Raw genomic sequence first — 14,698 nt, forward strand, 5'->3', positions numbered from 1 at the left:
TGACTCTTTACTCCATACTCCTAGTAATTGGGAAATGGTTAAAGCTACACATGTAACACACACACCCTGGTGGTATTATCCTTTAGCCATTCTTGTACCAGGTGGAGCTGCAATAGTTACCAAAACACATGTGGCAGCTTTAGCCAATAACACTTCCCACCCACTTAATGATTCCAAAATGGCTATACATTTGCTAAATGAAGAAACCACACAGCTTAGAAAAGTAGTTTTAAAATGGAATGGCCTTAGATGTCCTCACTGCAGCACAGGGTGGCACCTGTGCCTTCATATGAAGTGCTGTGTATCTATTCCTGATCATTCACACAAGGTTTCACAAGTTTTAAATCATATGCAAGAGCACATACATAATATTGATCAATTATCAGTAGACACCTTGTCTGTATTGTTTAATTCCCTTCCTTGGCCATGGTGGCATCTCTTTGTGGGGTTGTCTCTGTGTGTGGGGCTTCTAGTGTTCTGTTGTCTCTTATACTGTGGTGGAATATGGATGCAGTGTCTGTCCTATGATCAATATAGTCTGAGGCATGGGGGTTCGTTGTGAGGACCAGGCCCCCTACTCTCTTCCATTTTGGGAGCAAGTCCCTGCACACAGCCACCTACATGACCAAGGCAGATGCTAAAGCTCAACACACATCCCCAGGGGGGAAGAATGTATCATCAAAGTGTTAAAAGTCCCCTCCTCTGAGCACCGTTAATAACCAAACCTCGTGAGACCCCGCTGAAACTCCATTGTCACACCCCATGTACCTAAGCCTTTAAAAGGCACCCCTTGGCACTCCCCACTCCCTTTTTTGTGCAATTTGTTTTGCATGGCTGGCAATCACCAGGGGACCCATCTCCTGTTCATAAGTCCCAATTAAACCCATGCTCATTTCATGCCTGGTGTGTTCTTCAGTTTTAGGGTTAAGCTGAGTTGGAACATTATTTACTTGCCGATCTTCTCCAGTACAGGAAGACGTTTTAGAGAAAGGAAAATAATTTTTTGCATTTTTGCAGTTGTGTACTGAAGATTTCTTGGCTCATACGGGAATTCAATAAATACTCAGTGTGTCAACTAATGAATTCATTTTATGCCTATGAAAAAGTAGGCATTTTTTGTCCCATGGTTTTCTGGTCCAGAAATAAAGTCCATATATTTCAATTTCATCATACCAGTTTTCACTTTCATCCTTTTTTTTCCCTAAAAGGTAAATACAAGAGGAAGTTAGCTAAATATATGTCATGTGTAAAGCTTAAAAAGGGTATAATAAAGAAATTTGACAGATATTATTCAACATCAAAGATTGCCAGAAAATCTTGAAACATTTTCAATCAAGAAGTTTCCTTTTCATGAGTAAGAAAGAGTTTTATTAAGAAAACTATGGAGAAAATATGTAGATTTTAAGAGAAAGGAAAGAATTTGCCTCTCACTGACAAAAGGATGCAATGAAAATCACATTGTGAGAATATAATTTTAAAAAATAATCTGTCATACATGCAACATAGGCAAAGGCAACCTTCATAACCTAAAATTAGAAAAGGAAAACAGAAGTAGCTATCATTGTATAAGAATCAAATGAGAATCTCCAGGGAAAGCATGCAGCACTTTTAAGCCTGAATGGAAAGAATATCTTTCCAGTCTGCCTCACGTATTGAGCTACACATAATAAATACACAAAAGTTTAAAAAGTAATAGGGGCCAGAGGGGGAAGATGACAAAGTAAGAAACCCCAGTAATTAGTCCCCCCAGCAGAGCAACCATTAAACAGGCAGGAATTGTCTGAATCAACTATTTCAAAACTCCAGAGTCTAGTAGAACACTGTTAAAAATCCAGGAAAGAGTCAGAGGAAGAGCCTGGTAAATTATGGTTAAAAAACAATAAACTGCTCTCCGTGTGGCAGTTCTCTTGCAACATCAGCAGGGGTTCCAGCCCCTGACATATCTTGCTGATGAGCTAGACAGCAGCATAAAAATCCAGATCCCTAAGATAGGAGACAGGGGGCATAGTCCAATCCCTGATGAATGCTTTAGATTAGCTATTTCAGGTCTTTGGGGGCGCAGCTTTGAGGGCAGCCATTGTTCCACCTGCTCCAGACAAAAGCAGTGTAAGAGAATTAAAAACAATTTGCTTCCTCAGAGCTGTGCAGGACAACTGAAGGGCTGCATTTGCTGGGTAGGGGCCAAGATAAAAAAGCACAGCTTGGGGACACCATGGAAGAAGCCCCTGTTGCCTTCACTGGGCTCTTCCCTACCCTCTCTCCAGGGCAGTTTGGAGCCAGCCAGTCCTCCCTTTGTAGGTCCCAGGACTTGTTCCAGCTGGGAAAGACTGACCTGGAAAACTCTCTGGCATGCCCCCCACCCAGCATTTTCTCTCCAGGCAAAAGCAGCTTAAGACAAGGAAAGTAGTGTAAGAAACAATTGAGGTGGGTGGCCTGGAGTAAAGGCTTACCTGCTTTAAGTCCTGCAGTACAGGAAGAAGTTTGTATTCCTGGGATGCAGAGGAGTCATTCAAACTCCTGTAAACAGAAGAACTCCTAAGGCCACTAGCTAGCACAAGCACAGGACAAAACACGTACAGAGAAAACACAAAGGGGTCCCTGAACTTTACATTCACCTACATCTTAAGTTCCTTATAGGGGGGCTGAACTCTGACAGAGAGTACCAGCCAATGCAAAGCTGATTTGCAAAGTCAGGGAAAAGTGTTTTTTGCTTAGATTTGCTTGGTTTTGTTAGCTCCTGACACTCGAGAAAGCATCAGTCATATCACTAGCTGGTTACAAACTCAAGAAACAGACATATCAGGGAACAAATCCCTGAGTTTACATTTTAAAATAGTAAAATGCATGATGTGCAACAAAAGATTACAAGACAAAGAGAGAAACAGAAAATGCTGGCCCATCCAAAGTGGGAGGATAAAAATTCAGAAAACATCAGTGAAAAGAACAGACTGTGGACATACTGGGCAAAGACTTGTAAAAAATGATCTTCAATCTGCTCAAGGAGATGAATGAAAATAAAGAGAAAGAGCTAAAGGATATAAGAAAAAGAATAAATGAACAATATGAGAAACTCAATAAAGAGAAATTTTAGAAAGGAACCAAAGAGAACTACTGAAAGTGAAGGTCACAAAAAATGAAATGAGAAATTAGCAGGATGGTTTCAACAGCAGATTGGAGCTGTCAGGAGAAAAAAATCAGTGAACTGAATGACAAGATCATTGAAATGAGTTGGGCTGAGGAGAAGAAAGAAAAAAGAATTATAAGAAGTGAAAATAGCCTAAGAGAGCTCTGGGAAATCTTCAAGCTTACCAACAAACACATTATGGGAGTCCCAGAAGAAGAAGAAAGAAAACGGCAGTATTATTCAAAGAAATAATGATAGAGAACTTCTCAAACTTAGAAAAAGACATGAACATGCACCTGCAGGGAGCCTGGGGAACCCTGAATAGGATAAACTTAAAGAAAAACATGCCCTGTCACACACTGCCAAATGCAAAGGACAAGGAGAGAGTTTTGAACACTTTAAGAGAAAAGCAACCTATTATGTACAAGGGAATCACAATTAGATTAAGTGCTGATTTCTCATCAAAAACCATGATGGAAAGAAAACAGTTGAAATACATAAAATGCTGAGAAAAAACAAGTGCCAACCAAGAATTTTATATCATGAAAAATGAGGGGGAGATTTAGCCATGCTAAAATAAACAAAAGCTGAGGGAGTTCATCACCACTTGTGTCGGTTTGAATGTATTATGTCCCCCAAACGCCATTATCTTTGACGACATCTTGTGTGGGCAGACGTTATCAGTGTTGATTAGATTTGCATGGAAATTCACCCCATCCAACTGTAGGTGATAACTCTGATGAGATATTTCCATGGAGGCATGGCCCCACCCATTCAGGGTGGCCCTTGATCAGTGGAGCCATATAAATGGGCTGACAAACAGAGGGAACTCAGTGCAGCTGTGAGTGAGCTTTTGAAGAGGAGCTACAGCCAAGAGGGACACTTTGAAGAAAGCACAGGAGCTGCAGATGAGAGACAGTTTGAAAATGTCTGTTGAAAGCAGACTCTTGCTCCGGAGAAGCTGAGAGAGGACAAATATGCCAAGTGCAACTAAGAGTGACATTTTTGAGGAATTGCAGCCTAGAGAGGAACGTCCTGGGAGAAAGTCATTTTGAAACCAGATCTTTGGAGCAGACGCCAGTCACGTGCCTTCCCAGCTAACAGAGTCTTTCTAGACACCATTGGCCATCCTCCAGTGAAGGTACCCAGTGGCTGGTGTTTTACCTTGGACACTTTATGTCCTTAAAACTATAACTGTGTAACCAAATGAATCCCCTTTTTATAAAAGCCAATCCATCTCTGGTGTTTTGCACTCTGGCAGCATTAGCAAACTAGAACACCACTATACCTGCCCTACCAGAAATGCTAAACGGAGTGCTTCAGTCTGAAAGGAAAGGATAGGACAGTAGTTAAAAGCAGCAAAAAGGAACAAAGACCTACCAAACTTTCCAGAAAGAACTGACACCAGTCTTACTCAAACTCTTTCAAAACATTGAAGAAAATGGAACACTACCTAACTCATTTTATGAAGCTAACATCAATCTAATACCAAAACCAGGCAAAGATGCTACAAAAAAGGAAAACTACCGGCCAATCTCCCTAATGAATATAGATGCAAAAATCGTCAACAAAATACTTGCAAATCGAATCCAAAGACACATTAAAAAAATCATACACCATGACCAAGTGGGGTTTATTCCAGGCATGCAAGGATGGTTCAACATAAGAAAATCAATCAATATATTACAACACATTAACAAGTCAAAAGGGAAAAATCAATTGATCATCTCAATAGATGCTGAAAAAGCATTTGACAAAATCCAACATCCGTTTTTGATAAAAACACTTCAAAAGGTAGGAATTGAAGGAAACTTCCTCAACATGATAAAGAGCATATATGAAAAACCCACAGCCAGCATAGTACTCAGTGGTGAGAGACTGAAAGCCTTCCCTCTAAGATCAGGAACAAGACAAGGATGCCCGCTGTCACCACTGTTATTCAACATCGTGCTGGAAGTGCTAGCCAGGGCAATCCAGCAAGACAAAGAAATAAAAGGCATCCAAATTGGAAAAGAAGAAGTAAAACTGTCATTGTTTGCAGATGATATGATCTTATATCTAGAAAACCCTGAGAAATCGACGATACAGCTACTAGAGCTAATAAACAAATTTAGCAAAGTAGAGGGATACAAGGTTAATGCACATAAGTCAGTAATGTTTCTATATGCTAGAAATGAACAAACTGAAGAGACACTCAAGAAAAAGATACTATTTTCAATAGCAACTAAAAAAATCAAGTACCTAGGAATAAACTTAACTAAACATGTAAAAGACCTATACAAAGAAAACTACATAACTCTACTAAAAGAAATAGAAGGGGACCTTAAAAGATGGAAAAATATTCCATGTTCATGGATAGGAAGGCTAAATGTCATTAAGATGTCAATTGTACCCAAACTCATCTACAGATTCAATGCAATCCCAATCAAAATTCCAACAACCTACTTTGCAGACTTGGAAAAGCTAGTTATCAAATTTATCTGGAAAGGGAAGATGCCTCGAATTGCTGAAGACACTCTAAAAAAGAAAAACGAAGTGGGAGGACTTACACTCCCTGACTTTGAAGCTTATTATAAAGCCACAGTTGCCAAAACAGCATGGTACTGGCACATAGATAGACATATAGATCAATGGAATCGAATTGAGAATTCAGAGATAGACCCTCAGATCTATGGCCCACTGATCTTTGATAAGGCCCCCAAAGTCACTGAACTGAGCCATAATGGTCTTTTCAACAAATGGGGCTGGGAGAGTTGGATATCCATATCCAAAAGAATGAAAGAGGACCCCTACCTCACCCCCTACACAAAAATTAACTCAAAATGGACCAAAGATCTCAATATAAAAGAAAGTACCATAAAACTCCTAGAAGATAATGTAGGAAAACATCTTCAAGACCTTGTATTAGGCGGCCACTTCCTAGACTTTACACCCAAAGCACAAGCAACAAAAGAGAAAATAGATAAATGGGAACTCCTCAAGCTTAAAAGTTTCTGCACCTCAAAGGAATTTCTCAAAAAGGTAAAGAGGCAGCCAAATCAATGGGAAAAAATTTTTGGAAACCATGTATCTGACAAAAGACTGATATCTTGCATATATAAAGAAATCCTACAACTCAATGACAATAGTACAGACAGCCCAATTATAAAATGGGCAAAAGATATGAAAAGACAGTTCTCTGAAGAGGAAATACAAATGGCCAAGAAACACATGAAAAAATGTTCAGCTTCCCTAGCTGTTAGAGAGATGCAAATTAAGACCACAATGAGATACCATCTGACACCGATTAGAATGGCTGCCATTAAACAAACAGGAAAGTACAAATGCTGGAGGGGATGTGGAGAAATTGGAACTCTTATTCATTGCTGGTGGGACTGTATAATGGTTCAGCCACTCTGGAAGTCAGTCTGGCAGTTCCTTAGAAAACTAGATATAGAGTTACCATTCGATCCAGCGATTGCACTTCTCGGTATATACCCGGAAGATCGGAAAGCAGTGACACGAACAGATATCTGCACGCCAATGTTCATAGCAGCATTATTCACAATTGCCAAGAGATGGAAACAACCCAAATGTCCTTCAACAGATGAGTGGACAAATAAAATGTGGTATATACACACGATGGAATACTACACGGCAGTAAGAAGGAACGATCTCGTGAAACATATGACAACATGGATGAACCTTGAAGACATAATGCTGAGCGAAATAAGCCAGGCACAAAAAGAGAAATATTATATGCTACCATTAATGTGAACTTTGAAAAATGTAAAACAAATGGTTTATAATGTAGAATGTAGGGGAACTAGCAATAGAGAGCAATTAAGGAAGGGAGAACAATAATCCAAGAACAGATAAGCTATTTAATGTTCTGGGGATGCCCAGGAATGACTATGGTCTGTTAATTTCTGTTGGATATAGTAGGAACAAGTTCACAGAAATGTTGCTATATTATGTAACTTTCTTGGGGTAAAGTAGGAACATGTTGGAAGTTAAGCAGTTATCTTAGGTTAGTTGTCTTTTTCTTACTCCCTTGTTATGGTCTCTTTGAAATGTTCTTTTATTGTATGTTTGTTTTCTTTTTAACTTTTTTTTCATACAGTTGATTTAAAAAAGAAGGGAAAGTTAAAAAAAAAAAAAAAAAAAGAAAACCAAGGGAAAAAAAATAAAGATGCAGTGCCCCCTTGAGGAGCCTGTGGAGAATGCAGGGGTATTCGCCTACCCCACCTCCATGGTTGCTAACATGACCACAGACATAGGGGACTGGTGGTTTGATGGGTTGAGCCCTCTACCACAGGTTTTACCCTTGGGAAGACGGTTGCTGCAAAGGAGAGGCTAGGCATCCCCATGGTTGTGCCTAAGAGCCTCCTCCCGAATGCCTCTTTGTTGCTCAGATGTGGCCCTGTCTTTCTAGCTAAGCCAACTTGAAAGGTGAAATCACTGCCCTCCCCCCTACATGGGATCAGACACCCAGGGGAGTGAATCTCCCTGGCAACATGGCATATGACTCCCGGGGAGGAATGTAGACCTGGCATCGTGGGACGGAGAACATCTTCTTGACCAAAAGGGGGATGTGAAAGGAAATGAAATAAGCTTCAATGGCAGAGAGATTCCAAAAGGAGCCGAGAGGTCACTCTGGTGGGCACTCTTATGCACACTTTAGACAACCCTTTTTAGGTTCTAAAGAATTGGGGTAGCTGGTGGTGGATACCTGAAACTATCAAACTACAACCCAGAACCCATGAATCTCGAAGACAGTTGTATAAAAATGTAGCTTATGAGGGGTGAGAATGGGATTGGGAAAGCCATAAGGACCACATTCCAATTTGTCTAGTTTATGGATGGATGTGTCGAAAAGTAGGGGAAGGAAACAAACAGACAAAGGTACCCAGTGTTCTTTTTTACTTCAATTGCTCTTTTTCACTCTAATTATTATTCTTGTTATTTGTGTGTGTGTGCTAATGAAGGTGACAGGGATTGATTTAGGTGATGAATGTACCACTATGTAATGGTAGTGTAAACAATCGAAAGTACGATTTGTTTTGTATGACTGCGTGGTATGTGAATATATCTCAATAAAATGAAGATTAAAAAAAAAAAAAAAAAGAGTTGACAACTTTATTTTTATTTTCCACAATACAAATGAAAATTACTCTTTTTTGTCCCACTACTCCCCTCCAAAACTACGCTCTCTTTGATAGGAAGGGGGAGCAAGTCTTCCTTGTCATGCTGTTAGAAAACACCCAGAGTCACAGCACCATATCTCCTGGTGAAGTAGAACAGGCAATAAAAAACTAATTCAAAGAGGGTTCCCTCTATCCTTATCTGTCTGGTCGGGTCATTCCTGGACGAGTGGGTACCATCACGGGACGGGCAGGAGGTCTCATCATTGGGGGTCCAGGAATCATTGGCATGTGACCTCCCATGGGCGGCCTCATTCCAGGAGCAGGTCCCACTGGCATCATCCCAGGAGGAGGAGGGCCCATCATTGGCATCATGGGAGGGCCCCCCGTATGGGGTGCTGGCATCATAGCAGGGCGAGGAGGGCCCGGGAGACTGGGGGGAGGTGGGATCATCACCCCTGCAGGAGGAGGAGCAGAAAATGGAGTAGGAGGTATCCTTCCCTGTTGAAATGCAGCCGTTGTTTTGTCAATCAGGCTCTGCGCCTGCTCTTCCATCCATTTCTGATAGTAGTCCTTCACATTCACTTTGCGTTTCCTACCACTGCAGTGTGTCTTTCTTACAGATGGAGAGTCATGGGTGAGGTATGTATCGCAGTAGTCACAATAACACTTGGGCATGTTGCTCTGCAGGCCATTGACCTCTCAGTACCAATGAGTCTTAAGTTTGGATGTTTTATTTTATCTATCGTATCCCTGAGATCCATTGCGATTTTTTCAAATTTTTTCTCCATTCTTTCTTTTGTTCTTTCATTTTCTGTTCTGTGGATTTCTAGAACACTGAGATGTTGTTCAGCTTCCTCTAGTCTTGTATTTTGTATATCCAGAGTCTTTTTAATTTGGCCAACAGTTTCTTTTATTTCCATAAGATCTTCTATTTTTTTATTTATTCTTGCAATGTCCTCTTTATGCTCTTCTAGGGTCTTCTTTATGGCACTTATATCCTGGGCCATGGTCCTCTTGATGTCGTTTACATCCTTTGTCATGTTTTCATTCTTTGACTGTAGTTCTTTAATTAAATTTGAGAGGTATAGAGTTTCTTCAGAAATCTTGATTTGTGTGTTTGGAGCTGGATTCTCCATATCATCTGGTTTTATCATATGCATTAAGATTTTCTGTTGTTTTTGGCCTCTTGGCATTTGTTTTACTTGATAGGGTTCTTTCAAGTTGTATCAGAAAAAAAGGATATCGATCTAATTTTTCAGAGACAGTTTGGTGACGTACACTTTCTCTAACTAACCAGCAGACAGCATCTGTGAGTCACCTATATCCCTCAAGTCAGTTCTGAACCTTTTTTCCATGGAGTGTGGGGAAACGATTCCCGTATGTTCAGTTGGAGAACTCAGCCTGGGTGTGCCACTGGAGATGTCCGCCCTGGATGTGGGGTGCATGCACGGGTGGCCAGGGAGGAAGGGCAGTTCTCTCTCGGTGTCCCACAAACCACCGGACTTGGCGCAGCGCCCCTGGGTTCTCCGAGCGGATCCCCCCTCCCAGCCGCGATCCTCCCTCAGCTGAGAGAAAAATGCCGTGCTACGTCATCAGTGTACACCGTCCCCCAAGGGAAGCCCCGGGCCGCCGGGCCGCGCCGCGGGGCTCTCAGCTCATTTCAGAATGCAGAATGTGTGAGGCTGTCTTTACTGCAACACCCTGTGGGTGAGAATAGCTGAGGTTTTCTCCACAGAGAGAGAGCGAGAGACAGAAAAGCTCCCAGGTTCTCCCGTCAGCCAGATATAGCACCTGATCCTCTGGGCTCCCTATCCTGCGATTCTCCCAAGGTCAGTTGTCACCAAAAGCCTCTGTCTGCTTGTTGAGGATTTGCTGTCTGTATTGAGCAGTTAATATTAAAACCTCACTTGGAGCTGGGCTGAGAAAGTGCAAGGCGCGGCTTCCGTGAGGGAGGGGCGCTCGACTCTAGGTTCTTGGCTCTCAGCGTGGGTCCGCAGTTTTACTTAGAGATTTTATGCTGTGATCTCAGACATTCCTCCCAATTCATGTCGGTGGATATTGAGTGTACAGTCATGTTTGTCTCCCCACTGTTATTCCAGATTATTAACTGGTTTTTTGTTCATTTATGAATTGTTCTGGGGGAGACTAAGTCTTCCACTTCTTTCTATGCTGCCATCTTACCAGAATCCCTCCCAGTACTGTATTTTTTTATATGAAACTTCACTTCTTACTTCTTACAAGTATGAAAATATAAATTCATAATATAATGATAAATCTATGGTTTTGGACATGCAATGTAAAAAGATATAAGTTTTAACAAGTGCAAAAAAAGTGGGTATAGCAATACTGTATGTGTTTGCTCTGAAGTCAACTTGGTCTCAAATCAAATATGATTCTTATATGTTTAGAATGTTAAATTTTAACCCCATGATAACCACAATGAACATATATAAAAATATATTACACAGAAGGGACTCAACATGGTACAAAACAATCAAAGGAATATGAAAGTAGGCATTGACAGAAGAATTGGGGTACAAAAAGTATAAGACTTACAAAGACTAGCAAAATGGGAGAAGAAAGTTCTGCATTATTAGTAATAATTTAAACATAAATGAAGTAAACACTCCAGTCAAAAGACAGATATTGCAGAATGGATTTTTTTTTTTAATGACCAAACTATATGCTGTTTACAAGAGACTCACCTTAAATTCAAAGAGACAAGTAGGTCAAAATTGCAAGGATGGGAACAAAAATATACCATTCAAGTAGTATCCAAAAGAGAACTGGAATAGCAATACTAATAGCCAATAAAATAGAGGTTAAGTTAAAAACTGTTAAAAGGGACAATGATAGTCATCATATACTGATAAACAGGACAATTCAAAAAGAAGATGTAACAATTATAAATACATGTGCACCTAACAGAAGAACCTCTAATTATACGAAGGAAATACTGACAGATTTGAAGGAGAAATTGATGGTTCTACATCAATTGTAAGAGACTGTAAACAAAACTTACAATAATGGTTAGAAAATTTAGACAGATGATCAATAAGGAAATAGAAGACTTGAAAGATACTGTAAACCAACTACACCTAACAGATATATAAAGAAAACTTAACCTAAGAACAACGGAACACATATTATTCTCGAGTGCACATGGATCATTCTCCAGGATAACTATATGTTAGCTCACAAAACAAGTTTCAAATTAAAAATATATATTGAAATCATACAATGTATCTTCTCAAACCACAATGGAATGGAACTACAAATCAGTCACAGAGGAAGAAATGGAAATTCACAAATATGTGAAAATTAAACAATGTTTATTTAAACAACCAATGGGTTAAAGAGAGAGAGATACATGGTAAATTAGGAAATACCTTAAGGTGAATGAAAGTGAAAACACAACATAACAGAACTTATGAGAGGCATAAAAAGGCAGTGCTGAGAGAGACATTTATAGGTATAAACACTTACACTAAAATAGTTTGCAAATCAGAGACCTAACTTTAAAACTGGAAGAACTAGAAAAAAAGAGCAAACAAAACTAAAAATGAACAGAAAAAAGGAAATGACAAAGATGGGAGTGGAGATAAATGAAACAGAGAATTAAAAACTATAGAGAACATCAACAAAACCAAGAGTTGGTTCTTTAAAAAGATCAATAAAATTGACGAACCTTTAGCTAGACAGATGAAGAAAAAAGAGAGAGGACAGAAATAAGTAAAAGCAGAAATGAAAAGGGGAATATGACTACTGATCCCACTGAAATAAAAAGAACTATAAGAGGATATTATGAATAACTGTATGCTATCGGACCAGATTATTACCATCTAAGAGTATCTGCAAAACAAGGGGAAAAAGTGAAGTTTGGCTAAACCCTTGAGATGCAATAAGACATACCTGTTGAACATAGGTATTTGGGGCAGCTGGGGAAACTAAACCACTCAGCATACTTGGTGAGTGCCACAAGAAACTTGTTTTGTACAATCCTAAAAGAGATATTAAAATAAAGAGGACATAGTATTCACACAAAAGGATTTAGAAAATCAAATGGAATGAGAACTGAAAGAGTTTCATGGTATTTTGCCTTTATGAAGTTGCCACAGACCTTAGCTTGAGAGTAGTGCCTATCTGTTCTATTTTCAAATTTGAAATGACCCTCACCTAACTGAAAGACTCTTGTTCACTCAGCCTTTGCTCCCTGTTGTTCCACCTGCTTTCCTTTTAATATCCTAGGCAGTTTTTGTCCCATTTCTCCCCTTACTATACTTTTATATTAGTACCCTGCATGCCCCACGAAGCCTTCACTATCCTCCAAAGCACATTTTGTGCCTTGATTCATCTTAAATATGGAGGATATCAGTATCTTCCACATGGTTTTTAGCTTCATAAGGGAAGACATTTAGAGCCAAAAGCTCAGTGGGCTCTTTCCTAAAGCTCAGGTCCTTCAATTTTAAACTTGGTTGGCTTGATTAGTTAGCACTGGAACCAATTCATGGAATAAACACTCTATTAATCAAAATTTTAAATTAAGTAACCTTCAAATTTTATTCTTTCCTTCTTAAAAATTATCCCTAAGGATTCCAATGTGAGATTCAAAATCAGGAAGAATAAAAACAATGAAATCAATATTACATAGGTTCTGCAGCCCAAACCACGTTTAAGAATGCTTGCTCACATCTCATTCAGAAGGGTTCCTCACCTATGTACAAAAAGAAAAATAAATGACAGGCTCAAAGTGGAAGTGCATGAAGCTGGGTGGACCTCTCCAAATAATCTGTCTTATCCAACCAGTCCAAGAACAATGGGGCTTTTAAACACTTTTTTCATTTTTTTTTTTTAGCTAGCATAATTTAGCATACACAATCATACATCGTTCTGTTCCAAATTTCTGACTCCCCACCAACAATCCAACTGCCCAAGAATTCTCTAAGGAAACTCTGACTTTATAAGGTAAAAGTATCACCAAAAAGTTGTTCGTGTTTTGAGAAAAATAGGAAGGAAGACAACATGAAAAGAAATTCAAATTAGAAATGGAGTCTCTGGAATCTTGAGAGATTTCATCGGTTGGGACTAGCCATGAATGAATGAATAAAACTTGGAAATATTTCCCACATGCATTTCAGTGCTTCTCAAATCATGGTCCCAGACAAGCAGTATCACCATCACTTGGGAACTCGTTGGAAATGCAAATTTTGGGGCCCTAGCCCAGACCTTCTGAATCAGGAATGCTGGGGAATGGGCTCAGCAACCTGTGTTTAGTATGCCTTCCTAGCAATTCTGATGTACATTGAAGTTTGAGAACTGCTGGACTCTTTTTAACCATGATTATACACAGAGAAGCATTATGGAGGTATTTGAATGCATAGTGATTGATTCTGTTTCTACCAAATGACTCTGGTACCTTCCAAAACTAGTGATTATTTAGAAAATGCTATTCTTAATGACAAGGAAGTTACTATATGCCAAAGCAGTCCTTTGTGCTCCTCTTTTAATGGCACAATTATCTGAGTTTCTTCACAAGCTGCATTGTTTTGCCTAAGAACTACAGACAATTGTCTATAGAAGCATGACCTTATTCAGAAGTCCATATGAAAGAGTTAAAGCTATTTCTATAGGCATGCACCAAACAGAGAGCAGAAACCATATAATAACCACCATTACATGACAACTGGGAATAGTCAGAATTACCCCTTTTCCTCTGAGAACCATTTTTCAAGTCATTTTTCTTTTCTTTGAGTAAAAGGCCAAGTGGGACCCCCTGTAAAAGGCCCAGTGGAACCTAATGAACTACTTTCATGCTCCCTCTTTCTTTGACCCCTGGAGAGCCAGGGCTGTACTCAGAATTATTAGAAGATGACATCATAGATTTCGTAATTTCCCTTATATAGTCTGAAAGCTTTGGTCCAAAGTAACAAGGAAGCTTACAAGTTGAGAGCCAGCGTGGGCTGGGAGCTCCTTTTCCTGACCAAGATCAGCAAAAAAGAAAAAAATTAGTGTTACATGAAATATGAGATAAGCCTTCAAGTAGGAAGGCTCTTATCACTAGAAGGAAAGGATTCAGTAGGAAGGATGTAATAGAATATTTACAGGTAAGTTCTAATTTATATAATTAAAACAACTACTCTTGCCTCCACTCCTTTCAATCAGGTTGTTTTCCCTAAGCTCTGTCTGTCTGTAGCACCCACTGTTTCTATTTAACTGGGATTTATTTGCTAATTATCGCACAAGATCTACCCCAGCCACCAAAAGATACTGCCATATTTCTGAAAGTTGAGCAAATTTACAAGATTGAGGAGATGAAGTAGTAAAAGATTCAAGAATCAGGGATTTTTTTTTAAATAATTCAGAAACATTGTTAGATATAACAAAGTGGAGTGGGTTTACAGATCTTGGCTTATAGCGGGAACTTTAACAACCACCACCAGCTTCTACC

At 39.5% G+C, this 14,698-nt stretch overlaps 1 protein-coding gene across 1 annotated transcript; it reads right to left on the minus strand.

Moving 5' to 3' along the window:
- Nucleotides 1-8,318: 8,318 nt before the first annotated feature.
- On the minus strand, nt 8,319-8,925 carry LOC119538765 (U1 small nuclear ribonucleoprotein C-like). Its single transcript, XM_037841918.1, has one exon. It carries the CDS (start codon nt 8,923-8,925, stop codon nt 8,446-8,448), a length of 480 nt encoding a protein of 159 aa, XP_037697846.1. The 3' UTR covers nt 8,319-8,445.
- Between the last annotated feature and the right edge of the window lie 5,773 nt (nt 8,926-14,698).

The sequence above is a fragment of the Choloepus didactylus genome, chromosome 6 (assembly GCF_015220235.1).
Source record: "Choloepus didactylus isolate mChoDid1 chromosome 6, mChoDid1.pri, whole genome shotgun sequence".
Lineage (NCBI taxonomy): Eukaryota > Metazoa > Chordata > Mammalia > Pilosa > Megalonychidae > Choloepus > Choloepus didactylus.

What these genes read in the sequence shown, in the direction of transcription:
- LOC119538765 (XM_037841918.1), bottom strand. Translation starts at nt 8,925, where the DNA reads ATGCCCAAGTGTTATTGTGACTACTGCGATACATACCTCACCCATGAC.